The 27,852-nt window shown below is 43.1% G+C and overlaps 2 protein-coding genes and 3 non-coding genes across 5 annotated transcripts; all 5 read right to left on the minus strand.

Annotated features, from left to right (window-relative positions):
* Nucleotides 1-4,298: 4,298 nt before the first annotated feature.
* On the minus strand, nucleotides 4,299-4,376 carry LOC123146669 (small nucleolar RNA snoR117). The gene has a single exon (XR_006472876.1). It is a non-coding gene; the product is annotated as a small nucleolar RNA snoR117 (small nucleolar RNA).
* A 1,172-nt stretch (nucleotides 4,377-5,548) lies between these two features.
* On the minus strand, nucleotides 5,549-5,626 carry LOC123146667 (small nucleolar RNA snoR117). Its single transcript, XR_006472874.1, has one exon. It is a non-coding gene; the product is annotated as a small nucleolar RNA snoR117 (small nucleolar RNA).
* A 1,469-nt stretch (nucleotides 5,627-7,095) lies between these two features.
* LOC123146668 (small nucleolar RNA snoR117) lies at nucleotides 7,096-7,173 on the minus strand. Its single transcript, XR_006472875.1, has one exon. It is a non-coding gene; the product is annotated as a small nucleolar RNA snoR117 (small nucleolar RNA).
* A 1,521-nt stretch (nucleotides 7,174-8,694) lies between these two features.
* Nucleotides 8,695-12,758, minus strand: LOC123143603 (uncharacterized). Its single transcript, XM_044562541.1, has 7 exons — nucleotides 12,589-12,758; nucleotides 11,425-11,746; nucleotides 11,217-11,302; nucleotides 10,907-11,053; nucleotides 10,706-10,808; nucleotides 9,695-9,807; nucleotides 8,695-9,252 (listed from the first exon to the last, which is right to left on the minus strand). The coding sequence occupies exons 2-7, from the start codon at nucleotides 11,699-11,701 to the stop codon at nucleotides 9,160-9,162; spliced, it is 819 nt and encodes a 272-aa protein (XP_044418476.1). The 5' UTR covers nucleotides 11,702-11,746; nucleotides 12,589-12,758; the 3' UTR covers nucleotides 8,695-9,159.
* Nucleotides 12,759-16,490: 3,732 nt separating this feature from the next.
* Nucleotides 16,491-23,926, minus strand: LOC123143604 (BRCT domain-containing protein At4g02110). Its single transcript, XM_044562542.1, has 10 exons — nucleotides 23,761-23,926; nucleotides 23,572-23,661; nucleotides 23,375-23,479; nucleotides 23,188-23,289; nucleotides 22,414-22,498; nucleotides 21,382-21,448; nucleotides 21,246-21,290; nucleotides 18,005-21,136; nucleotides 17,543-17,759; nucleotides 16,491-17,375 (listed from the first exon to the last, which is right to left on the minus strand). The coding sequence occupies exons 1-10, from the start codon at nucleotides 23,857-23,859 to the stop codon at nucleotides 16,800-16,802; spliced, it is 4,518 nt and encodes a 1,505-aa protein (XP_044418477.1). The 5' UTR covers nucleotides 23,860-23,926; the 3' UTR covers nucleotides 16,491-16,799.
* Nucleotides 23,927-27,852: the final 3,926 nt, after the last annotated feature.

Here is a 27,852-nt window from a genome sequence, read left to right on the forward strand (position 1 = left end):
AGCATCCTAGCATTTCTGCAACCTCTCTGTTGAGAATGTGTGGAAGGCAACTCACCTTATTCTCCTATATTTTGAGAGCAAACTACCCTACATGAAACAAAAAAGAAACATGAATTCTATTTGGTGGCTAGAAAGGAACGACCTGTTTTCCTTTTGAAAATATACACATATGCGCCACATAAAGGCCCATTTTTCATTCCTCGTGATGAAAAGTGTGATAATATTCCTGCAACATCAGCCTTCCAAATTATGCTGAAATAGGCTGGTTTCCCCATTTCATCATTGCTGTTTACCTGGAAAAAAAATGTTGGAGGTTAAATCACAAATATAATTTCAACTATGGTATGCTTTAGCTCACATAATCTCTAGGCATTTCAGTTTTCAGTAAGTTAATTATTCTCTTGGTTTACTTAGCCATGAAACTTTGTACTATGATATACTATGTAGATGGATAAAACAGTCACATGGGGGAGAGGTCCCCAGGTGGTGAGGCGGTGTAACTGGTGCTAGTAATCTCCCCACAACTTAATCATGAGCGCAATTCAGGGCTTCAAGAGATGAATTTGTGGTAAACAGGCTTGGGACAGAGCTGATTCCTGAACTATCACCCAACACATTTTTGGTAGCTTCACCAACTATGCCCATGCTTAAACAGCTGTCCAGAAGATAGTGCCTTGTGTTGGATCACAGGGAAATGAATGCTCGGTCATCAGATGCATAGATACATCATCTCAAGAACATTAGATGACTTCTCTAGACACAATAATGGCACCGACCCATGACCATGACACGGCGTAACTGGAAATAGCTGCAACTGATGAAGGAGTCAGCAGTCTCACACCTTCTGGATCTGTTCTATTCAAATTCTCGAACATGTGTTCTATTCTAGTTGTCCATAAATTCCCCAATTTGATGTGTTGCCATTTGTCGGGAAGTGTTACAGCTGATGACTCGTGACTTCATAACTCAGATTACCAAAGCTATGCTCGCTTACATTTTTGTTCATAAAAAAGAAAAAAGTAAAGAATCTGTAGGGTCCTGAACTGCAAAATAATGGCATGCCTAATGTTATGAAGACTACTCGTATCATTGTTTGAGTTGTTGCCACCAGACTTTGCATACAGGTAGTGCAGGCAATTTTTTGCATCACAAAAAAATGAGTTGAATTAAGAGAACATGTACATGATGTCTACCACTCACAACATCGAATATCCTTCATATACACGTCATCAGATGTTTCAGGTCATTGTCAGGAACTCAGGATGGCTTCTGTTAATGATTAAGAGTTTTAAAAACGGTTAGCAAACAAGAACTGGCACTCATAGTGTGATCATATTGCCTTGTTAGATGAAAGTGGGGACCTTTGGTCATGTACTTGCCAATTTTCTAAGACAGAAGGTTTAGGACTAGGTAACAGTAGCCTGGAGAGGACACATCGAAAGAACATTTTCCACACTTCAGGAGTTCGAGGATGATAACCTCACATGGTTATGAGGATGTACTGTTTTCAAGAAGTCTTATGCAAATAATGAGGCAAGGACGATCCATAGCAGGTCGCCTCCTTACGCCTCTAATAGGTCCCTGGCATCTCCCACAGAGGGGTGATAGAAGAGACCCACTTAACACCTCCAAGAAGATCCCTTGGTGGCCTCGGAGGGAAGAAACCCCCCTTATGGCCCAAGGAGAGATCCATCTTCCCAGGGACCCTACTTTAGTTGGCCCATGGGACAACCTCCCCCGGTAGAACCTACAGTCAGAGACCCCACAACATAGAGAGCCAAGAACAAGTCTGCCCCTGCTTTTGTGACAGCGCCAAGGGGCATCCTACTCTGTAAAGGGCCACAAGATATTGCACGTAAGTCACACTTGTACATCGAACTCTCTCCATCAATACACGAATAAGGACACCATGAGCAAGAGGTACCCCTCCAAAACATGAAGCTTGGTGCATCGACAGGAGTGGAGTGCATTCTTTTGCACCCCAACCAGCATAAATTCCCATGTCACTTTCACTCTGGTGTCCTGGTTGCCAACCTAGGAGAATAATCATTATTGATCCATTACAGTCAGTAGGCTGGAAGAATGAATTGTCTACAGAAAAGAATTTAAACTCCAATTTCATGTTGTCTGAAGCAAATACAAATATCATATTAATTTGGAGGGAAATTGGTAGAAAAAATACCAACACCTGGGAAATACGAAAATTTGGAGGATGTCATTTGGGAAATCAAAGAAATTGATGGGAGGTGGAAAGAAAAAAGAAGACGAACTAATGGAGCACCAATAATTAGACCATCAAACAAACTGGTAAGAAGTTAACTGCTAAGAGGGAGATGCTTGGTTAGTGGACAAAGTAATATCTCCCCATATATTCTGTTACTTTCAGAAAGATATATGCAAGAAGTCTATGTCTATAAGCATACAAAATGGAGCATATATTCTTGGCTTCAAAAGGAGGCAATGAAAATAGGAAGTTTGATTCAGGCAAGACAACTCATATGGGCAAGACTGTAATTTCAAAGTTCAAACTCCTTACTCCGTGTGACTTTGAATCGCAACTCAGTTGTCTCAATAATCAACATCAACTAATTACATTTTCCTTTTTGTATTAAGAATAGTGGCAGCAGTTCAGCTTAATCAATTAAGAGAGAATAGTAGGACTATTGGAGGTTCAGGTAGGAAACAAGATGACCAGGTATCTACAGGATGACGGCTCTGCAGACTGCAGCCTACAATTGCAGCGAAGAGCTGAAACAAAATGACAAGGCAAGGCATTGCATGACAGTCTAACTACTGTCTTAGGGTAGCTGAACTGCCCGTTGGTTGTTCTACTCTAGACCACTTGTCTGCTTGATCTTCAAGGCCTCAAAAACTCAGATGAGAAGGCTTGCAATAGCTGAAGCTTTTGAGTTAAGTACTTCATATCTGCACATTTTTTTCATCAAGAAAACTATGTCACTAAAATGTTTGAGAAATCATACTTCTGTTGGATTGATGCAAATAACCGTGTTTTCTCGTTTCTGGATCAAGTAGAGCTCATAATTCACCTTTAATATTCTCTTATGACTAATTCTGGGAACCAACATTCAAAATAGTTTGCAGATTGCAACAGGTGGATGATCCTCAATATGTATGTGAGCCAATAGTTAGAGGATTATTGCTAGAGTCCAAGGTATATTCAATCATTTGGTAGTCCCAAAATTAGCTTCTACGGTATAAGTTTCCTCCATCTTTTTACATGGAAAAGAACAATGCAGACATTTATTTTCATCAGTCACTCATTTCCAGTGTCTGCATGCAGACAGCAACACGGTCATGGATATGCAAAGGATTGGACCTGAAGTCTTGTACTAGTATAGTATGCATCCAAAGTTCTTTGCAAAGAATCGTTTTGGGCATAGTGGATCCCATACTGAGATACATTGTCAGATAATGTTTTTGGATTAAAGCATCACTATTTATCCCTGCATTAATTCCATACAGAAAGATTGGATTGTTGTTCTTGCATGTCCCAATAGTTTTGAAAAAACAAGGTCAAAGGGATGCGAGACAGGGCAATAACTTGTTCTCAACTCACTAAGCAGAGTACAGCACTGAAGGCACTACAGAATTTAGCGCATCTGAGACTCTAATTTGCTGCCTTGCAGTTCTTAGATTCATGTTGTAGATGAAACTAGCCCGCAACTTTCTATATTTTGAAGTTCTAGGTTCTTGTAACAAAATTAGTTTCCATGACTTAACAGTAATTAAGAAGTTTGACTTAGGACAAACCTAGAACTTCAATATTTTGAAACAGATGGAGTAAAGTCTAAGTTGTCTTCAAAGGTTTGGGCATTAAATATATTTTTTAGGGTGAATAATTTTTTATTTAATTACTGTTATAAAGAAAAGGCCTTGTAAACAGGAACATACCTAAAAAAGGAGGGACCCAAATGAAACAATTTTCTATATTTTGGGTTAAAAAGGTAAAAGCATGGGACAAAGGGATGTGTAGCCACTAGCCCGCAACGGCGCCCACATGAAAACTCGTTCCAAAATTGCTCTCAGCAACGTATAGCACGAAGTCCGGAGTTTAGACTCTAATTTGTTGCCTCGAAGTCATACTGAAGAAGGTGTTCGGGATAGGGATGCACAGGACATACGAGAAGACGGGTCATGGATGATAACTATCAGAGACTCTAATTTGTTGCCTTCCTTCCATTGTTAAATCAGAGATATAAATCGACTACGGCAATCGGAGAAACAATGTGGGGAAGATAAAGATCAAAACCAAAACCAGATGGGTAAGAAACACAAGGGGACCTCAGAGATACATTAGCAAATGTGGTTCATCAGAGATGTCAGATGGTACAGACAAATCGTTCACATCACAGGCCCCAAAGGTAGATGGATTGATGCTCGAGAGATGGAAGATAACATTGTTTCTGTGCGCACATAACTCCAGGCATGTTTGGAGAAGCTCCAGCCAAAAGGAAGTGAGCCTGAATGTCTTGGATATCATACTAAGTTGGTAAAGAGAACGTATTTCACAATATTCTCTGATGCTTCTAATGCTAGGAACCACCAGTTCAGGCTTCTGATAACATATTATCTAGTCCTATAAAATTCAACCATTTGACTGGCAGTGGCAAGGATGAACCAGGCGGTTTCTGGACGCCTGACCATCTTTGTAACTAGAAATTGACAAATCAGGATTTGATAAAATAGCTACATTTTATTTCGTTATTTGATTCGGATACTGTCAATCCACTGTCCATCTCATCCCATGAACAAGGAGCACGCCTGCTCTCAAATGAAAATTGTTGTCATAATAACAGAACATCGTCCATGCAGGCCCCATAAGTCCAGATGCAGTTTCAGTTTCTCATGAGCTTAACTGGCTGCCACAGGTTTTATAAATAAAGGCCTGTAATGAACTTACAACTGTTGTGACACTGGTTTTGTTTATTTTCCATTAAGCATTTTTTATCTGACACTGATAACAATCGTCAGAGTCATATTTTTGCACGACACAAAATAAAAACTAAGCTTTTACTTGCCCCGTCTTAAAAGGATGGGTAAGCTCGAATGAAAATCTAAAAAAATCTGGAAAAATCAAACTGCAACCTTTTGTAATAATTCATATATATTCGTAAACATGTGAACCTATCTGGTCTAAATGTGTGGGAAAAAGAGTTCGAGTACGCCGTACGTGAACCCGTTCCCAGCTGGCTCTCGGCAACGTACAGCACCGAAGTCACGACAGAGTTTAGAGCATCAGAGACTCTAATTTGTTGCCTCGAAAAACAAAAGATCAATTCACACGAAACTCGGGAGGTGTAGGGGATAAGGATGCGCATGCCGCACGAGAAGACAGCACACGCATGATAACTATCGCCGGGGTCGCTCTGGGCATCGTACAGCACCAAAGTCGCTATGGAATTTAGCGCATCAGAGACTATAATTTGTTGCCTTTCCATGGCTGAGCGTCAGCAAAAACAGATATCAATAAAAACAGCAATGAGGAAAAATTCATAAACCAAAACCAGATGAGAAAGAACCAGAAGGGGGGACTCAGAGAAACATTAGCAAATGTGGAACATCACAGATGTCAGATGGTACGGACAAATTGTTCACATCACAGGCCCCAAAAAAAGTAGATTGATGCTCGTGAGGCAACAATGAAAGAAGGAACTCCTGATTGATAGCGTGGCGGCTAAGCTCCAGCCGTTTCTGGAGTAGCTCCAGCCTTAGAAAGTTTGTCTAATTCACATCTAAATGTTTTTTAAGGATGTCACATCTAAGCTCCCACAAATATATAATACAGCAACTAGAAAAAAAACTAGGACAAAAAAATAGACCACAAACATAGACAGACTCAACAATATCGAGTGAAAAAATGTGAAATTTCACCTTCAATACTCTGTGATGCTTCTAATTCGGGGGAAAAGCAGTTCAAGCTGTTTCCTGTTTGCTACAGGCGTTTGATCCGGAAATCACTCTTTGCGTTTGATCCTCAGCATGTACTACAAGATAGAAACAGGTGGTTTCTCGTCTCTACTTGTCTGTTATTTGCATAGTTCTGGAGAATGACTCCCATCTATTTATGTTTTTAGTAAACTGCTATACTAACCAAGAGTTGCCTGCTCTCAGTGAAAATGTAACTTGCTTGTCAAACTAATTAGGCAAGCTTTGGGTTCCATTGTTTCAGTATAGATTGCTATTCATGGACAAAAGAGTTGGGTTCCATTGTTTCTACTAGTATAGATTGCTATTCATGGACGAAAGGGCTCTGCCCACTCTCCAGCCCAGCTAAAAACAGAACATCAACCATTCTGGCACAGATTCTATTTCATTTCAGTTTGGTGATGTGCGGCTGGCTGATATAAATTTTCCTGGCTGTTGATGTTGTGGTATTTGAACGGTATCAACGGCCTGTAATGAACTTAACACGCTGCTTTCGTTCCTTATTCTTCTCTTTTTAAAAGAGAACGTGCAAGCACTTATGTTCATTCACTCATTTTCATTGTTGCCATGCAGTCCTGGAATTAGACCTTACGTCTAGTGAAGAGAGTTCGTTTAGTAGACATCACGGACTGATTCCAAACACAAGCACAAAAGGTTCAAGTAAACAGGAAAGCGCAACAAAAAAATCAAAGAATTCAGACCCATCATTTTCACATGTTTTTTGTTTTGTGATTAAGAAGGCAAAGCTAAAAAGTGTGGAACATAGGGATGCGCACGCCGTACGCGAGCCGCCGAACGCATGATACCTCGTTCCAAAATCACTCTCGGCAACGTATAGCACCGAAGTCGCTACAGAGTTTAGCGCATCAGAGACTCTAATTTGTTTGCCTCGAAGGACTACAAGACTCATTCATACAAAGGAGATGTAGGGGACAGGGATGCGCATGCCGTACGAGAAGACGGCGCACGCATGATAACTGTCGCCGGGGTCGCTCTCGGCAACGTACAGCACCAAAGTCGCTATGGAGTTTAGCGCATCAGAGAATCTAATTTGTTGCCTTTCCATGGCTGAGCGACAGATAAAACAGAGATCCATAGGTAAAAAAATCAAGATCGAAACCAAAACAAGATGGGGAAGAACCAGAAGGGGGACCTCAGAGATACATTAGCAAATGTGGATCATCAGAGATGTCAGATGGTACGGACAAATTGTTCACATCACAGGCCCCAAACAAAGAAAGATCGAATATTTGATCGAAACGAGAGGGGAAACTCGAGGAAGAAGAAACGAGCCGGCGGCGACGAGCGAACACATCTTGCGGCGAGCGAGGGAACACATCTTGCGGCGAGGCGGCTTGCGGTGTTGGAAGGGGAGGGTATGTGGCGGCTTATATAGTGGTGCCCTTTAACCCTAGTTTCTTGCGGACCCGGAAAGCCGGGCTGGCGTTATCAAAGCCCAACCCCGGTCACACGAGCCACTGGGCCCACTTTAGGTGTAAATTCCTAAGGAAAAAGGCCCAGCTACTGGGCCCGCCCTAGTTTTCTTCAGCGTGTCGTGTGGATTGCGGACCCCCTGGAAGCCGAGATGGCGTTACGGAAGCCCAATACGCCGCCCAGACGAGTTACTGGGCCCTTTGTCGTGAGCCCACTTTAGTTGTAATACGGACACAAAAATAAGGCCTGGCTAATAGTAGGAGTACCGCTCACAAAAAAAAAGGGTAGGAGTGGTCTTTGCTAGAGCATCTCATTTCGTGGACGCTCGATGCAGCTGAGCAAAACCACATGGTAGTAATACAAAACAGTGAAAACCTTATCTATCACTCGTCGGTCCAAGCACGAAAGACCAACAAGAACAACAGAATGCCCACACGCGTGTGTTCGGTAGCATTCCCAACCTATCATGGTTGCTCTCATCTGATACATGCTCGGTGTAGACATGCTGAGTACATGCATTTGCTGTTGTTTGATAGCAGTGTATGTGCTGAGACATGCTAAGTTAAGACTCTGTTTGGCAGCTTCCATCTATTTAGACATGTCGGTCGGCACTGTAGCAACCGGTATTTTCAAATAAGTGAACAAAACATTTCAAAAATGTTAACAGTTTTCTTAAACATGGAAAAATAACATTTTTTGAAATTCTAAAGTTTTTTATTAATTTTAAAAATGAAAGTTTGGTCTTTTAAAATTTAAACAAAATTTGAAAATCCGAACTTTTTTAAAAATTGCAACAAAATTTAAAATCTGAAAAAAAATTAAAAATCTTAACAAATCTTGAAAATGAACAAATCTTGAAAATGTGGACATTTTTCGAAAATTTTAACAAATTTTGAAAATCTGGACATTTTTCGAAAATTTGAACATTTTCTGAAAATCAAATTGTTTTTTAGAAATTCTGAACATTTTTTGAAACACATTGTCGCTCGCTTCGCTCGTGCATGGGGCGTTCTCTCTTCGTGCATGCTAAGAGGGTATTTAGGCTGAGCTCGTGCATGCTGAGTCGGCCACCCAAAAGTGGGTCGAGGAAGGAACTCTTGAGCTCATGCACTCTACCAAACACACCCGTACTGATCCTTCTTCTAAATCGAGGAAATGGTGGGCTGGGGAGACAGTGACATTTCTCACCTGTGATGGCAGTGTTGACCGGCCTCCAGCACAACAATGGCGCAGCAGAATTTTCCTTCGCCCGGCCAGGCAAAATAGGGGCGATGACAGGCGCCACCAAGCCAATCGAAGTGAGCGCAAGGAAGAAACCGAGGGGATACGAGAAAGATCAAGAGGGATCAGAACCTTAGGGACAAAAGAAAAAGGAGAGATGGATGGATGGGGTCCATGCATAGAGTGGCGTTGCCATTTGATTGGAGGAACCACCCAGCTCAGCCCAAACGAAATTACACGGCGACACAGCACGGAACGCCCAGAGCGCAGGATTTCAGGGCCTTGCGGTCTGGAAGGGATATGGAAACCCGGTACTAGCTGCTTACGAAATGATAGCGAAAAGGGGCATTTTTTGTGTGATAATGGAATGGCCATTATGAAATTTGAACCGTGGAAGGGGATGTTTGTTACAGCGTTTTGTACGAGCTGTTACATATACTTCTGCAAGCTGCGAAGAGTGATTTCTAGACGAGTAGAGAGTGCACCCATAACGACTAAGAGAATGCTGTAAATCAACAGCAACTTAAACTGCCAACCTGATGCTATATGCGGCTATGCTCAATAGAGCCCCAGCGTCCTCAGCTCCGTAACATGGCTAGGATCAAGGTCTGCCACTGGATCAGCTCCTTCAAGATCCTCTACGATATACTCCTGCCATAAGAAGAACATCACGGTATGAGCAAATCTTTTAGCGTAAGTTTATCATAAGAAAGAGAAGGTGCTATAATTTCGAAAGTTGTACTGCTAAGAAGCTATTCTTTGCCAAAAAACAAAGGCACGTGTAACTAACAAGAAACACCAAAAAAAAAATCATCTCACATGGGACTTCATGCTCTAGTATAGCCCACTGGGATCATGCAAGGACAACACGGGAAACCTCAACCATGATACAGAACCAATTGGGACACTCTATGTTGAAACTGGCATTCAGATTTTCGTAACAAATTGGACTGTTGGTGACGAGAGTACTTGGTGGCGCAACTAACAGTTCATTAATCAGTTACAGAAACAGATTATTAATCAGGAAATGCACTTCTTGGGATGGAGATCAATCAACAAACTTGATGTTTCTGTTTCTCTTTCTTTCACCAACCTTGGTTAACTCTTGCTTTGCAAGAACATGGTAGTGCCGTTCAGTGATCCTCTGTCCACATATAATAGCTATGAAGAATCCATATAGCAAACCAACCAAAATAACAGCCAGTACTGCAGTTTGAGAAATTATTATAAATATTAGGAAACAATCTGAGCAAGTGTTCCATATACAGCACAGGCAATGCAAATACTTGTACAATCACAAAATGCTACGCTAAATGCCAAAAGCAGATAGACAAATGTCATTACATTCTCATCAAGCCTGTGCTGTCTTTACAATTTACATATTTTTGGAGCCAAAGTACAAACATGAGTTATCATGTAGCTCCCATTGAGCATGTGCACTTCTCTCTATCAGAGATGTTTTGTCTACAATTTGAGAACTAGTCTAGACGATCATCTGAACTATGAAAATAAATCCATATGACAGGTCTTTCCATGTTTGCCTAAAGCACAAACCACACTTAGATAACCATGCCTCATCCTATATGAAATACTCCCTCCGTCCCAAAATTCTTGTCATAGATTTATCTAGATACGGATGTATCTAACACTAAAATGTGAATAGATACATCCGTATGTAGACAAATCTAAGACAAGAATTTTAGGACGGAGGGAGTACTATTTAGGTTATGTAACTTTGAACTCAAAGGACCAAAGGTGTTGCTGGGACCATAAATTACACGATGATGATCTATATTCTCATAGATACAGAAATACATAAGAGGTTGTGCAAGCATAAGATCATTTCAACACCATATAGCTTAATACTGGCTACAAAATTAAAAATGAAAGAAGCAAATAATGAAGTGGCTCTTTTAAAGTACTACATGCCAAACCATATTGACAGCACTGAATAGGAAGAAATGCAGTACTAATAAAAGGCATAAGTTAGTTCTCATTCGACATTTTAGGTAAATGGCAAATCAAGAAATTTCTTGAATTATAGAGGAAGATATTTTGTAACATGCGCAAGGATAGTAGACATCACTATGAAAATTGAGCTTACTTGCCAATGCATAAAAAGCATAAGGATGCTGTTCATAGCCAAACATTTCTCGCAGCTCATCTCCATAAAATCTGTATACCAGCATACCCAATAAAACAACAACCTATCAGGCAAAAAGAAAATAAATCAACTTGGTAACAAAACAATCAACTTGGTAAGAAAATCAGTTCATGGCACTAATATAAGGTGTGAACATCTTACCAGTTGTACAGTGAAAAAGATCAATGTGTGATCTCTAGCAACCAGAAGTTGAAACTTGAGCCTTAGCCACCATCGATCTGGAGGAACATTTGCACGAAGTAAGAATGCTGCCCGACACTCAGTGCAATGTGAAAATGCAAAACCTTCCTGGGTGATGTGTAACAAAGAAACTAGGTCAGAACGAGAATAATGTGACGATATTGCGTGTTAGCATGTCAGGTGTTTTGGGTGGATTTCAGGATGATTGAGCACTTGAGCGTCTACACTGTACAAGTGTGGTGTAAATGACGAAATGCTCGTGAATCAATACCTTTGTTGATCTCCAGTTATCAAGACAGGACCTGTGGACATACTTTTGTGTGCCCTTGCAGTTGCATGGTGCAATTAAGTCATCACCTGCTTGCAGCAGAAATGCAACATGGTAAACACCTACTTGATATAAAATATAACGAGATATATAAAAGCCCTTAAGGTGTTATCTAAGAAAAGGGTATTTCAGGTCATAGTGTAGTGTGCACCTTCATTATCAAGGCAAATCCGGCATTGTGGAAAGTCTTGAATGACAAGATGGGTTTCTTCACTCTCATCGATATTGTGATCTTCATCCTCAACAATTAATGGCTTAATTTCACATGAGCCCAGATACTCGGTGGAGCTTCCTGCGGTGTCAGATTGTGAAAATATCTCCTGCGAATCTGACACTTCTTCCTGATCACAACGGGGCACCAGCTGCATTCCTTCTTCATCTCGGGTGCCATGAGAAGCCAACTGCATTATGAACAGTACCCAAATCATGCCTGGATATCACTGAGGCAACATGTTGCCGGTCATATGCAAGTCCTGCAGAATAATAAAGTACAAGTCAACTATATAATAAGCATGATTTTGAAAGAAAGGGTGGAACGAATTAATAGATGGATATAATAACATAACACAACATAAAAACGAAAGGCCATTTAGGGTAAATTCCATAAAATTTACCATGAAATTTTGAAGTATGTATACTGGTAACCTCCTATTTGGTTGACAATGAAGAACGTGGGGGAGTGATGAGTTATATTGGACATGTTATCAGACCACGTGCTATTTTAAAATTTTCTTAGCAAATGTTTTTAACAGTTTACAGTTTTACGCGAACTAGAATTGGTTCATAAAGGAATCCTGTAAACTGAAACATGGGATGATTGCTGGGTTTCTCTGCTTGGGACTGTTCCATTAGCCTCCTTAATAACCATACAAAGTGCAGAATCAGTTATGGTCCCAGGTTGGGGGGACTGTTACATTATTGCATTTAGGTACCAATCCCAACAAATCCAGCGCAGCAAACCTGGGAACATCAATTGAGAATTCAAAACAAGCAACAGCCGGCAACTGTGAATCAGCGACTACAAGGGCTGACGCAACTCCCCTCCGAGTGACCCAGTAAAAGCAAGCAACGATACCAAAAGGCAGGAACCGAATCCAATCCCCGCGGCGGATTCCCCGCGGCTCCACAGCGATTCTCGGTCCCTGCCTAATCACCACCGACTGGTGCACGGTTAACGACGGCGCGGCGCCGCGCGCATTCGGCGCCGCTGACTGACCTCGGTCGTCGCCTGGGCGGGCTCCCGTGGAAACGAATCCGCGATCCTCCTATCTACGTGTCCCGGGGGTGTAAATATGCAGGGCGGGCCACGGCTTACCAGTGCAACCCCGCGGCAATGGGGGCTGGGGCGCGGCGGCGGGATCTGAGGGGGAGTGGCCGGAGCGCGTCTACTCCGGCGGCCTTCTGGAAGGACGGAGACTGACTGGAGGCAGGGACGGGTGGGGCCGCCGTGGGAAAAGAGGTGGTTGGTTTGGTTCATTCGGTGCCTCGTTGCCTCGTTGGTCTCTTCTATTCGTGTTTTTTTTTACCTATGTGCATTGACTTTCTTTTTCCTTTTTTTGCAAGGACAAAAAAAATTCCATAATTTTAGAGTTACAATCAAGAGGCAAGATTTCCTCAATACATGGGAATTATATCTTGTCTTTTCTTTTCTTTTCTTTTTTGCGAGTGAAGACTACATATCCTGTCAAACCCCTATCAACCAAAAGGGCTTTAATCTCCAAAGCCAAGTGACTGTAAGCAGAACGGTCGAGAAAATCTGAGGACCGAAAGAGCTCACGACAAGTCTGGTTGAATAATAACCAGAAGACCTGTATGCTGGATTGCAAACACATTGTCTTGGATTAAATCATGGATCTCTGCCTCAAGTGCATCGTTGCAATGGAATAAGAACCTATAAGCCACAAAGATAACACTCCGGTCGTGCCTTCTCAAGATCATATATGTTGTCGTTGTTCTGTCAGATGCCGAAAAGGATCCATCAGCAGATTACCAGGTCTTGTCACACGGCGGTGGTGGCCACGATAGTACTGGTGCGACAATAGGATGAACAAGTATTGCAGCAATATTAAACATCGGCATCTTCCTCTTAATTATCTCCTCGGACAAGCATTTTTTAGCGTTATTAAGGGACTGCCAATAACTTTGCAAGAAATCAACCGAAAACTAGCATCTTTATTGTGCCGGATTTGCCAAATCAAAAGAATAGTCATGCTTCTAAACTCAGATGAATTTAGACAGAGATATTGCATGATTTGTACATAAAAGGAGTACGGATTATCTAAGAATAAATGTTTGAATAAAGTTAGTAGTGAGATTTAGGTAGAGGTTACTTGCACTGTTCTGTTTTATGTAGATTCTAAGCTGCAAAATCATACATGGTCCTGTTAGTAGTTTGTTTGAGTTGTGAGTTTACGCATTTTCCCTTGGAATGTTTGTATGTGTGATCACTTGCTTTTAGGTTCCCAGCGTATATCATGAGAAGTTTTTTACTTTGCACCGGGTGATCAACTACATGTTTAGACGAATACACTATTCAGGACCAGGAACATTAAGATTTCTAATGTTGTTTTCCTCTTTCAAGATTGCAGTTTTCATAAGCCTTGGATAGCTAAGGTACATAGTTTTCATTTAACAATTTTTTTATTGTTCTCTCATCTCCTATATGGTGTCTAAGAAATACTAATGTAGATAATCGAAAATTTTAAAATACCTTCTGGCCAGTTATGTGGGGAAGGTGCAGCAAGCTGGCCCTCGTGTTGCAGTAGAGAGGAGCCGGCAATTTTATGATCGGTCTCTAAATATTTCAACTTGCACAGTTTGAATTAGTTTCACATGCTAAAGTATATAGTTTGAACATAGGTATTCCTTAATTTTTCATATAGAAGGTTTAGAATTATTACCCTCAGTGCTTGCTAAAACTCGAAGTTACTAACAAATGCAAAGGTTTCTATTACAAAAGGTTTAGAATCATTATCCTTCATGCTTGAATTTGGACCTTGCACCTTACTTGGGTAACATAGAGCCAAATGGCACATTGTCCAAATACACGTTCAAAACACTTCGAGTTTGACATGGTCTCTATCCTTGATCAAACATAAAGTTACTAAAAAAGGCAAATATTTCTCAACACGAACATGGTTTCAAATGGGTCTCTGCGCCATTTGGCGCACCGGGTCATCTAGTAGGATGAACAAGTATTGCAGCAATATTAAACATCGGCATCTTCCTCTTAATTATCTCCTCGGACAAGCATTTTTTAGCGTTATTAAGGGACTGCCAATAACTTTGCAAGAAATCAACCGAAAACATTCATCGGTTTAGCATCTTTTGTGGATATATCACTCCTTAACTGCCGGATTTGCCAAATCAAAAGAATCGTCATGCTTCTAAACTCAGATGAATTGTCAGGAGTCAATCATTGCTTGTGTGGAGAAGGCACTCCTTAGATGGCAACGGCCATACGTCACACATGTAGTCCCAGAGAGCCTTGACGTGACCACAGGTCACCACAGCATGGAAATTGCACTCCTCATCGATCCCGCATATGGAACACGTCGCACAAACGTTCATGTGGGGCCTTGCCCTTCATGGTGGCAGGCACACCCACATATGCTTCCCAAGCCATAAGTTTCAACTTTTGAGGAACCATAGCACTCCAAATCAACCTCCACAGCTGCCTCTCACCGTTCGGGCTACCACTTGATGCACCAGCAGCAAAAGCTTCATCGTGGCAAGCTTATAAGCGCCAACAAAATCCTGGCGTTGACGCGGAGACGTACGAACCTTAACATTTCATCCACATCCATCGGCCAAAGATGTCCCCTAAGTTGTGTGTTCCATGCTCCTTGTTCATTAAAAAAAATGTCACATGATTTAGCCTACAATTTATTTTCGGGGTAACTGGTTTGAACACAGGGCCCTTAGGAACCCACGGGTCCCTCCATGTTCTGATGATCTCACCATTGCCAACCAGTTATCCCAAAAATTCCTACATTGCCAACTCTACATTCCTACATTGTAACTGGTTTTTAACAACTCTAGACCATGCCCACAATTCCTCCACATTCCTTTGCCTTGGCTTTGTTATTGTGAAGTTCATTAAAAAATGCCTTTGTTATTACAGTGTAAGAGAAAATAAATGTTGTCATTGCAAAGTTTAAAATAGATTGTTATTCTGGTGTAAGACAAAAAATTGCCCCTGCAAAAAGTTATATTGAAACCCTTCAAAGTCCATGTGTTTGTCATCAAACGCCACTTGAAATCCGTCGACGCGTAAGGGGAATGATGCAGATCCAGCAGCCCAAGCTTCGAGGAGGCACCATCGCAGGACATCAACTTTGTGTTCCTCACAAATGGCATGTTACAGGTAGTAGAATCGTCGTTAATGTGGTTTATCGCGTATCTGTAAGATCTGATCCGCTACCTCCCAACCAGTGGCGGATCCATCATAATGGCCACGAGATTATCCATCGTGGAACTAGTTCATGGATTTATCTTTTTATAATAGTTCTCAATTTATTTATAATTTATATTTATATTTCAATTATTATTATTTGCTATTATATGATCTATCCACCCTTAGCTCTGCTACTGCTCACAACAACTGAGTCAGAGAAGATAAACATAGTATCATTCATGTAGAACTTTTTTTTGTTCCAGCCTAGGGCGGGCCATGGCCGTCTCAGCATTGCCGAAGCTCCGCCGGTGGCACCATGGTAATGACGCCGCAGACGACGACAAGGCCCGGTACTAACTACTCTTGTCTAAACCGACGACACTTATGAATTGGAGAGAGTATCAACTTTCTCGGTTTCGGTGACATCCTTGCCACTCTCACTCTCCCTTAAATGGCCATCAACCGTTCATTTGTATCACCAGACGCACAAATATAAGAGTCAGGAAATAGAGATATTAGAATTAAAAAAAACCAACCTCCTTCGTTCGGAAGATAGCAAAGTATGTTGCTCCGGTTGTGAAGCAAGGTAGGAGGAGGACAGCAACTTCCACTTTGAAACCTCCTTGTGCATTCATGGACATCACCCGCTCATAGTCTTCCCTGTAGTGTCATGTCCCACGATATTGGTATTATACCATCAACCATTAGTACAAGTTGTTCTAAATTTTGTGAATTGGATATATATATAGACATGCTTTAGTGTGTTTATTCACCCATTTCAATGCATATAGTCCATATTAAAATATCCAAAACATCCTATATCTGGGAACAGAGGGAAATTGAATGGAAGTGGCATACACCAAAAAAACAAATGAAATGGAAGATGCAGAAAACACTGCTAGATTCGGAAGGCTTTACAGCAAATCATAATCACTATCACTGCACACTGATGAAGCCAAGTGAAAACAGCTGTGGATGGAAAAAGAGCAACTATTACAAGAGAAATGCTGAGGCGGCATTTCTGTCGATACCAAAGCTTATATTACACTGGTGCTAACTGTAATACACTATTTATTCTGTCTGTGTTCGATAAAACAAGGAGTGTACTACACAAGGCGAGAGAACCAGAATCACCTCCGCTGCTTGGATGATCCTCTCGACTTGCTGGCCGCGCCCCTCGGGGGCTTCTTCTTGGCCTTGGGCGCCTCGCACTTGGGGCACAGCCAGTCGTCGTCTGGGACGCGGTCCAGGGGAGGGTCGCAGCAGTCGATGTGCATGCCGGCCCCGCAGCCAACCGTGCCGTCCTCGCTACCGCAGATCAGCATCACCTCTGCCCGGTCCGTGCTTCCGCAGGCTGCACAGCTCAGGTCATCGTCGTCGTCGTCCTCGGATGCTTCCAGGTTATCCGTGGCCACCTCCTGCTGGTTCTTCAGCAGCTTGTCCAGGGACTTGTTGGCCAGACGGTTCGTCTTGAAGAGGACATGCGTGTCCAGGGGGTAGCCGGGCTTGCAGACGTACTCGACCAGATGGTCGGCGCTGACGCACGGGATGTCGTGACGGATGAACTCTTGGACCCATGCGTCCGCGCTGGGCATGCCCGCTGAGATCACGGCGAAGTCGACGCCGGAGTTCAGGAACTTAGTGTATGGCGGTGCGGTTGCTAGGATGTTGCCGTCGCCTGCACGCACCGCGCGCTTCACCGTATCCTGGTAGGGAAGAACAGGAAGTTCTTAAGATGAACTGGAGGATAAAGAACCATGGAACCTCCAAATATGCAGGTGCTAGATAAGCTCACAATGCATGCATTGCTTTGTCAGAAATACTTTATCACTGATCATTTTGGCAGGTAAGTTGATTGACAAACAAGACTCACCAGTGACGGAGCAATGAGCTGTCCGTAGACGACTATCTGCATTCCGTAGAAGGCACCATGACCCATCTGCTGCCTTAGAACACGCCATTTCCTGGGAGCTTCGAAGCTAATCGTTTCACCCTCATTGAGGCCCGTACCAGACCATTCAAACGGCTCTTCAGCCAATAACTTGCCAGCCTCATTGCAAGAGGTCAAGTAATCACTCTTGAGGATCCACCTATTTCGGGAGAAAAAGAGCTAACATTTAAATTTGTGACATGGCAGACTTTAGCAAGATTAGTAAGTAGGTAAGACAAAATGCAAGTCACGTACATATTTGGCAAACATTTCTATTTGTCCAATTAAGCAGTATATTATTTTCTTTCTGGTCTCATTGATGAGGGGCTATAAACTAAGCCAATAAGAAACTATTAACTATACTGCAAAATTTAAGTTCCTGCGGATCTAGATCACAGTTTGTACCTGCCTGCAGCAGCTGCTGCAAAGAACTTCTCAGTTCTCCTGAGGGGGTTCGGGGCAATAAAATGTGTTGCTTGATATGACCAATGATGTGAATCCCTGCAAACTCGTGCCTTCAGACGTCTAAGTATTGACCGATAATCTTTTCTCTGATGACGATGTCCACTTAAAATAAAGCATGCAGGGTCCAATGTGATCAAGGTTCCGGCTCCATTTCCTTCTATCCCTCCATGCTTGTCAAGAACATCTGTGTTGTTCTTCATTGATTCCAAAGCAAATTTGGAATTCAGATCACCATTTCCACAATTGGATTCCAAGGCAAATTTGGAATTCAGATCATGGTTTTGTCGGTTCTCATTGTCATGGTCTGAAGGAGTTTTATTTCTTGCACTAGATCTCAGCTTAGAATTGTGTATTCCTTCTGAATTGTCTACGGTGACAGTATCTTTGCCACCATGGTCTTGTCGGTTCTCAGTGTCATGGTCTGAAGCAGGAGCTTTATTTCTTCTCCTACTTCTCAACTTAGAATTGTGCAGTCCTTCTGACTTCTCTACGGTGACAGTATCTTTGCCACCATGGTCTTGCTGGTTCTCATTGGCATATTCTGAAGCAGGAGCTTTATTTCTTGCACTAGATCTCAACTTAGAATTGTGAGTTCCTTCTGACTTGTCCACAGTGACAGTATCTTTGCTACCATGGTCTTGTTGGTTATCGTTGTCATGGTCAGAAGCAGGAGCTTGATTTCTTTTACTGCATCTCAACTTAGAAGTGTGCATTCCTTCTGACTTGTCTATCCCTCCATGCTTGTCAAGCATATCTGCTTTGTTCTTCTTTGATTTCAAAGCAAATTTGGAATCCAAACCACCATTTCCACAACTGGTTTTAGAACTGAGATCACCATGGTCTTGTTGGTTATGATTGTCATGCTCCGAAGCAGGAGCTTTATTTCTTCCACTACTTCTCAACTTGGAATTGTGCATTCCTTCTGACTTGTCTACTGTGACAGTATCTTCGCGAGACAATTCAGATACATCTCTCATACCATCATTATTGCCCTTCAGGGAGTCTTTGTCAGCAGTTGCTTTCTCAATATTGCATTCACTTTTCATTCTCTTTGATGAGAATGTTTTAGCTGCAGATACAATGCTACTACCAATTTTGCAATGCTTGCTGCCTGACTTGTCTTCCACATTTTTTATTTTCCTCTTGGCAACCACTTTCCTAACTCTAGTTCTCAATATGTTCTCAGGGGAAACTGTGCCACAACCATCCACACTTGCACTGCTTGAAAGCTTTTTGGGGTCATCTTTAACATTTTCTGAAGGAAACAAGTCATCAAACAGTGACTCTGCAGGGACTGTTTCAGCTTTATCAACTGGTGGTTCAATGGTCGTGCTGGTGTCAGATTTTCGAGACTTCTTAACAACTGTATTTTTCACTCTTGTATTAGGCAACTTCTTGGGTGACTTTCTTCCATGTTCATCATCATTTGCGCCGCTACAAAACCTCTTAGGGTCTGTCTCGATATTTTCCTGAGAAATCACCTTACTCAACTCCAAATCAGATTCTACATGTGCATCATTTAACTCAGTGCGAACACTCTGTTGTCTCTTCGCAAGGGCACTTCTTCTCGCTCCACCAACTGGAACCTTCTTTGGAGGTGTTGTCTTTCTTTCTGTTGCACTTGCACTACTGGTGTCCTTTTCAGAGGTTGCACCAGCATGCGGGCGAGGAATCATTTTGCCAGTCTCTGATTCAGAAACTACTGCCTTACCATTGCCAACCACTGATACATCAACCTCCATGCTAGCACCACGGGGCCTCTTGGCACCTGCATTTTTTGCTTTAGGAGTTGCTATGTTCTGTGGTACCATGAGAGCCTCACTTGAGGAATGGATCTCGATATTTTCCTGAGTAGTCACCTTACCCAACTCCAAATCAGATCCTACTTGTGCATCATTTGTCTTAGTGTGAACACCCTGTTGCCTCTTCGCAAGAGCACTTCTTCTCATTCCACCAACTGGAGCCTTCTTTGGGGACTTCGCTTTTCTTTCTGTTGCACTTGCACTACTGGTGCCCTTTTCAGAGGTTGCACCAGCATGCTGGTGAGGAATCGTTTTGTCAGTCTCTGATTCAGAAATTACTGCCTTGCCATTGTCAACCACTGAACCATCAACCTCCATGTTAGCACTGTGGAGCCTCTTGGCACCTGGGTTCTTTGCCCTAGGAGTTGCTATGTTCGTTTGTACCATCAGGGTCTCATCTGAGGAATGGGTCTCAATATTTTCCTGAGAAGTCACCTTAGTCAACTCCACACTGGATCCTACATGTGCATCATTTAACTTAGAGGGAACACTCTGTTGCTTCTTAGCAAGGGCACTCGCCACTCTGCTAAGTGGAACCTTCTTCAGTGGTGTTGTTTGTTTTTCTGTTGTGGTACTACTGGAGCCCTTTTTAGAGGTCACACCAGCATACTGGTGAGGAATCGTTTTTTCAATCCCTGATTCAGAAACTTCTGCATTGCCATTGTTAACCACTGATCCATCAACCTCCATGCTAGCACTGTGGGCACCTGCATTCATTGCTATAGGAGTTGCTATGTTCTTTGGTACCGTGAGGGTCTCATCTGGGGAATGGGAATGATGGTTAGCAGAAACTGTCATCCTGCTTGAGCTTGGGGTCCCCAATGCACCAGTTGCAATGTCTGTACCAACATATTTGTATTCTGCTGGCTGGACCTGATTTGGACTGTTCAAATTTCTTACTGCAACTTCCTCTCTATTGCCACTGATGACAGGAGGAGTTTGAACGGGAGCACCACTATCAGTGTTATCAGAACTTGCCAACCTACTAATGTTAGGAGTGCCTTGAGCTGCGATATCATGTGTATTGTTGACAACACTTTCTTCATTTCTGATCTGACCTGGAGTGTTCAGATGTCTATCCACAGCCATATTTTGATTGTCACTGGGAATAATAGGTACATCAACCTCAGGATTGTGAGAAGTTCCTATGCTGTTTTTTGGGTTGGGAGTGTGCTTAACTCCAGATCTGTTGTTGAATGGCTTTCGATCATCTTCTACTTCATCTTCTGAATCCTTGGCTTGCACCTCCATTATCTCTAGTTCCCAACTACTGAATAAATAAATAGACAGAATTAATTTCCCTAGCAAGCATTATAGTGAGAAGATTAAATCAGAACATGGATACAACAAAAGAAGTATGCAACTGTACTTTTACTTGCCTCTTGTTATAATCATCTACTGGAAGAATTTCCCATGACTTTAAGCTGCAAAGGAAAAAAAATCAATAATATAACAATATTTAACATGTGAGCTTTATAGTTAAGATTATTATAAAGAAAAGCTAATGTGTAGTACCAATCTTCCAGCCACCGGTGATTAGCAAGCTTGATCCCCAGCCTTTTGGCAAGCTCATACTTCTCACCTGGTTCATTTGAAAAACCAAGATGTCACATTCAAGGAGCATATAACAATTTCTCGCGTCATGATATATTCATGCACAAAAAAATGATCCAAAACAGACATTCGATAGGCATGTTGCGATTTATTTTAAGTTACTGAGAAACCTATGTTTCATCAGAGGCTTTCTAAACAATACAAAGAGTAATTTTTCTTTACAAGATACGCGGCACACTTTCTACCAAATCTCACAACTTCTTATGCTCATCATAAAACACTATATAAAGATCTTCCTCTCCGATTTCTATTATCACAAACCAGCAGTTCAAACTACCAAGGACCAAAAACAGAAAAGGAAGAAACCAAAATGGAAAAGGAAAGATCAGGAGCATGCGGGCATCATGTTTTGTACACCACACATATCAAAGGTTGTCTATGATCATGAGATTACTTTTATATGGCTCACATAAAGACAAGAAAAGCAAATATTGACAGTGTGATGCCATCTATGCGTTCAAGTAGTGTTCAACCACCAAATGACATCAAAAATTCTTACTCGCCATTTCCACTTGCGTCGGCTCCCTCTGGCCTAAAACGTGAACCAGAGGGGCTGGTATTATTTTTATTAAATTGGCTAGCTAAGTCTCGAACTCAAGATGTCATATTGAGGTTTACACTCCAACTAATTCACCCAAAATCCTAATCTGATGACGAACTTGAGGAATATATGTGACACCAAGATACCAATTTTTGGTATAAGAATCTTACTGGTCCATAGAGTTAGTTCTAGCAACAAAATTATAAGCATCATATCCAAAACAAAGAGCCGCAAATAACAGTAAGAAATAAAGTTTTGATGTCAGCTCTCACAAATGTATGGTCACTACTGAAAAACAATAGCAATGAAAGTGCGTGGAGGGAAAAGCAACAAAAAAAAATGACTTATATATGCATATTTATGGAACTGACTGGCTGCCAAAAGTAACAAACCTTCAAATTTATAGCACACAAGATGAGTGACTACATGCCCTAACAAAGGCTTGGAGAATTGTGCGCCCATCAAAGAGACCATTTTCTGCATTTAGAATGAAAAAAGGAACATTGTAAGTCAATATATATAACTGGTGAACCACAAAATCCATGAACTCGACTACATATCAAGAATCTGCCAACAAATTCCACAAAAACAAGGTACTGTGGCATCAGCATAAGGACAGGTAAAAAAATTATCCTCAAGACTACATATATGACACACATGTGATGGGTACAAACCAAATAGGAACTATTTGCTATAGAAAAAAAGAAAAGCAATTGGGTTATATGCTATGGTCAAATGAACTAAATAGTAGTTAACATTTCACCATCTAAAGCAGTCACTCAACTCCTTGAATGCCACAAAGAAATCAGAAATGTGAGGCTAGTGTATTCTATGGCTAATCATGAGTGTGACACAGTTCTTTTGGGTTGAGCTGACCCAACAAAAACAAAATTCAATTCTGAAGCATGTGCGCTCAATGTTGCATGCACTTCCACTTAAATTGGTACTGCAATGATGAAAATACCTTACAGGTCATGGGTCATGGGTCATGATGCTATGAATTCGAAAGGAAGCTCTACAATGGGATTATAAGTCAAAAAGGGAACAACACGATGCGACAAAAACTCCACCTTGATGGAGTCATGTTTAAAGGGGATCAACTAAAGGTTGACATAACTCATGTTTCAGAGTTTTTGACTAGGGAGATCAGAGTGGCAAGCCGTTACCATTATATCTTCACGGTCATTCCTTTGGTACCCCGTCAGACAAATCTGCAGCGAGTCGCTGCCTGGTATTCCGTTCAGATCTTTCGTTGGCCAGTAAATAACCTGGCAGAGAAAAAAACCTGCTTCATCAGGAAACTAAACCAGTGACAGAGGTGTGGCCAAATATATTACTAGCAAGGAAACGGACCCTGTCAGCGTCGGCGAGAAAACCCCGGTCGAGGCTATCGTCCACCCAGAGCTCGCTGACGACCTTGCTCCCTTGCGCCCGCGCCGCCACGCACACGGGGTCGTCCTGCACACGCAGAGCCCAAATCGGTCCCAGATCCCCAAGAAAGCCACCGCGAAGAAACAAGAAGCGTGGGAGGCGTGGTATGCGAGACTCACGTAGACGCGGCCGCACGCGACGACGTGGGTGCACCCGCCGCCGAGCCGCCCGGCGTCGGCGCCGCCGCGCCGCACCATCTCCGACCGGTACTGCAGGAAAGGCGGCAACGGAGGTTAGCGTCCGAGAGAGAAGGGCCGGGTTCGCGAGGCGAAATGGGAGACGGAGGGGAGGGGGACGGGGGGGCGCACCTGGGACTCGGAGACGCTGTCGAAGCCGACGAGGAAGAAGCGGACGCCGGCGAAGAGGTCGTGGTCGTCGAAGTCGTCGTCGCCGCCGGGGGATGCCATGGCGGGCGGTCAGGGCCAACGGAGGGGGAGGGAGGGGGGGGGGGGGGTCTGGATCGGAGGAGGGGGTGCCTCTAGGGTTGGGGGGATTGCTGCTGCGGTTTGCGGTGGTGGGTGTGTTGGAGGGGCGGCGCCTTGCCGGGGAAGATTTGGAAGGGAGAGAGGGAAAATGGGGATTTTGGTTTCGGGCTTTGGGAGGGAAAAGGCAACAAATTTTGGAGACCGTCCCTAGGCGGCTAGGCCGGGTCGCGTGGCACGTTCGACGCCACGACAGCGTCTGCCACGTGGCTCCAAGCGGTAAATAAACCGGGCTTTGCTTAGACTAGTCACGGTGGGGAGTAACTTATAATAGTAACATGCATACTTCCTCCGTCCGCGAATAAGTGTACATCTAGCTTTTGTTCTAAGTCAAAATTTTAAAATTTTGACCAACTTTACAGAAAATAATAGTAACATATATGACATCAAAGTGATATATTATTAAAGTACATTTCAAAACGAATCTACTGATACTAATTTGGTGCCATAAATGCTTATACTTTTTTTAGAAAGATGGTCAAAGTATTAAAATTTTGACTTAAGATAAAAGCTAAATGTACTAGTCTATGTTACTACCTCCACATGTTACAGTAACTAACTATGGTTTAGACTCATCTTTTCTTGATATGTGTGATGTTACAGTAACTAGCTATGCTACCACATGCCGCTCTTTTTTCATTAATTACGTGCCACATCATCTATTTCGCCTAGATAATTGTGATGTTACCATTTATGTTACTCCCACTATGGGTAGTCTTACAAAAAAAGGTAAATAAACCGGGAGACGGAATGTGGGTCTCACCATATTTTTTTCATGTTATTATTATATCCTTTCTCTGAATTACAGTTTTGCCCAGTAAATCTAGTGTTTGAGACTATTCCCGTTGGAATATGAGTTAATCTATAATCCATTAAATCAAGTATAATAGGTCCTAATCAGCTGGCTATAAGATATCCCATGTCAGCGAAATCATATTTGGAGGGGAGAGAAAGCGGGAGAGAGAATAGAGCCGGCGCTTCATCTATCGTCGAGCGTTAACCTATGATCACGCAAGATCATAGGTTAGTGAACGCAGTTGGGGAACGCACTATTTCAAAAATTTACCTATCATCATGCAAGATCTATCTAAGAGATGCATAGCAACGAGACGGGATAGTGTGTCCACGTACCCTCGTAAACCGAAAGCGGAAGCGTTTGTAAGGGCATTTCCCTACTTTGTGTTTTGGATGATGATGACAACCCTTTGTTGGTCTAATCGTGTGCTAAGTGCTTCAGGTTCTTCGTGATTAGGCTTACAACGGTTAGTCACTCTCTTCGGAAGGAAAAGATCGAAGACGAGGTTTCTTCGCTTTTATCCTTTTGGTCGTAGGAAACCCGTACTATCAAGAGGGAATCCATCGGAAGGAGTTGGGGAATCTTTTCACGTACACTTGCCTCACCCCTCTCTTGCCTTCCTTAGTTTTGAGAGAGAGTGCTTCCCTTCTTATCTTACTGCTTGCTGTGGTTTCCCGGCGGTTGTACCGCTCACTGGAGCGGTTGTACCGCTGGCTCTTGGCGCTTAACCAGTCTTGATTGAGCGGTTGTACCGCTGCTCCCGGGCGGTGGTACCGCCACCATGCTCAACAAAGACTGCGGCGGTTGTTCCGGCCAAGTACCGCCCAACTACCGGTCAAACTTCTATTTTGATGCGGTACTCGGGTCGTTCCCTGCTTACCGGTACCACCGGTGCCCTGAGCGGTTCTACCGCTCAGGACTTAGCAGCCCAAGCGCCCGGTTGCACCGGTCCTGTACCGCTAGACTAGCGCACTCAGGGGTGATTCCCTACTGTTTCAATGCGGTGGTTGAGCGGTGGTTGGGCGGTTGGTCCGGTTGTTCACATGAACCGGCACTACCGCCTGGTCGCCCGGTTGTACCGGGACAAGGAGCGGTTGTACCGCTGCAGTACAGAAAACGCAGTAACGGTTGGATTTTTAGGGTTGCTATATAAGGGTGGTTCTTCCACCTACCACATTTACCTCTCACCTCTCTCACTCCACCATTAATGCCACTCAAGCTCTCTAGCCCGATCTCTCTCCCTAGCCACTCAAACTTGTTGATTTGCTAGGGATTGAAGGAGGAGACCTAGATCTACACTCCCACCAAAGGAAATTTGATTCCCCCATACTTTCTTGTGTGGATTTTGTTACTCTTAGGTGTTTGAGCACCCTAGACGGTTGAGGTCACCTCGGAGCCACATTCCATTGTGGTGAAGCTCCGTGGTTTCGTTGGGAGCCTCCAATTCAGTTGTGGAGAGAGCCCCAACCTTGTTTGTAAAGGTCCGGTTGCCGCCTCCAAGGGCACCAATAGTGGAATCACGGCATCTCACATTGTGTGAGGGCGTGAGGAGAATACGGTGGCCCTAGTGGCTTTTTGGGGAGCATTGTGCCTCCACACCGCTCCAACGGAGATGTACTTCCCCTCAAAAGGAAGGAACTTCGGTAACACATCCTCGTCTTCACCGGCTCCACTCTTGGTTATCTCGTGCTTTTACTTGTGCAAGCTTATTTGTGTTATATCCATTGCTTGCTTGGGTGCTTGTTGTTGTTGCATCATATAGGTTGCTCACCTAGTTGCATATCTAGACAACCTACTTTGATGCAAAGTTTAAATTGGTAAAGAAAAAATAAAAATTGTTAGTTGCCTATTCACCCCCCCCTCTAGTCAACTATATCGATCCTTTCAATTGGTATCAGAGCCTCGTCTCTTTATTAAGGACTTTGCCGTCCGAAGAGTATGGTTGACACCGTAGACGGTGGTAAGGAGCACTCCGGTGCGAATCCAATCTCGTCTACGGCCGATGGGGGAACCGCGGTCTCTCGTGAGGAATTCAATGTGGCCTTGGACACATTGAAAACCTCCATGACGACCGAGGTTGAAAGCATGTTTAACAAATTCATAGAAGGGCTTAAACTATCCACCGCACCGATGAAAGTGGGTGATCCCACTAACAAGGTGTCGGATGCTAGCTCCGACAAGGGGGAATCTACTAGTGAAAAGGCTCCTTCTTCTAGTGGTAAAAATGGCACCGGCATCTTTGCCCATGTGGAACATCCACTTACTTATGGTGGACCAATTCCTTCAACTCATTTGAATCATGCCGGTCCTCCCCCTAAGATTGTGAAAAATGAGGACTTTGATTCTTGGGTTTATCACTTTAAGCGTCATTTAAATCATGTGAATACTAATCTTTGGAGAATCATTAAAGAAGGTTTCTATCCGCATGACCGAAGCAACTTCACCCCTAGAGAAGCCGCGGATAATCAATTCAATGAGAATGCTCTCTTCATCATCCAAGATGCAATTCCACCCGAAGATCTTGCTCATCTCCGGCCCTTCACCATGGCCAAGGATGCATGGCGCCATGTTGTTTCCCTCTACAGGGGAAGCGCAAGCATTCAACGCTCCAACTATGAAGTGGTGCAAGATGAAGCCGATGAGTTTGCAATGAAAGAAGATGAAGAACCTCATGAGCTTTATCGGAGATTAACCAAACTCGCGGTCTCACTCCGAGATCATGGGAGCAAGGATATGGATGACAATTGGATCAAGCGCAAATTCCTCAAGGCCATGATGCGTTATCACAAGGCAATGTCCTCCGTCATTCGTCAAAGGCCGGACTTCCACACCTTGTCCTCAAGTGAAGTGTTGGATGAGTTTGTGGCTATGAGCATCTTGGACAAGACCGCCGACAATGCGGTGTTACGCTCACAAAGAGCAAAGAAGCCCAACCTTGCCTTGAAGGCCAAGGTTAGCGTGTAAGAAGAGGAAGAAGAGGAGAGCAATCCCGAAGATACAAAGTATGCTTATCATGAACACATGGCTCTTGCTTCAAGGCAATTTTGGAGCAAGAAGAACACAAGGCCCAACTTCAACAAGAACAACTCAAGTGGCGCGAAGGTCAAGCAACGAGTGAGGAC

This window comes from Triticum aestivum, chromosome 6D, assembly GCF_018294505.1.
Source record: "Triticum aestivum cultivar Chinese Spring chromosome 6D, IWGSC CS RefSeq v2.1, whole genome shotgun sequence".
In the NCBI taxonomy this organism is placed as follows: Eukaryota; Viridiplantae; Streptophyta; class Magnoliopsida; order Poales; family Poaceae; genus Triticum; species Triticum aestivum.

What these genes read in the sequence shown, in the direction of transcription:
- LOC123143603 (XM_044562541.1), bottom strand. Translation starts at nt 11,701, where the DNA reads ATGATTTGGGTACTGTTCATAATGCAGTTGGCTTCTCATGGCACCCGA. An exon ending in TCTTTTTCACTGTACAACTG is followed by an intron (nt 10,809 to 10,906) that starts GTAAGATGTTCA and finishes TTTGCCTGATAG; the next exon opens with GTTGTTGTTTTATTGGGTAT. An exon ending in TGCTTTTTATGCATTGGCAA is followed by an intron (nt 9,808 to 10,705) that starts GTAAGCTCAATT and finishes CTCAAACTGCAG; the next exon opens with TACTGGCTGTTATTTTGGTT.
- LOC123143604 (XM_044562542.1), bottom strand. Translation starts at nt 23,859, where the DNA reads ATGGCATCCCCCGGCGGCGACGACGACTTCGACGACCACGACCTCTTC. An exon ending in TGTGTGCTATAAATTTGAAG is followed by an intron (nt 21,449 to 22,413) that starts GTTTGTTACTTT and finishes CAAATGAACCAG; the next exon opens with GTGAGAAGTATGAGCTTGCC. An exon ending in GTAGATGATTATAACAAGAG is followed by an intron (nt 21,137 to 21,245) that starts GCAAGTAAAAGT and finishes TTATTTATTCAG; the next exon opens with TAGTTGGGAACTAGAGATAA.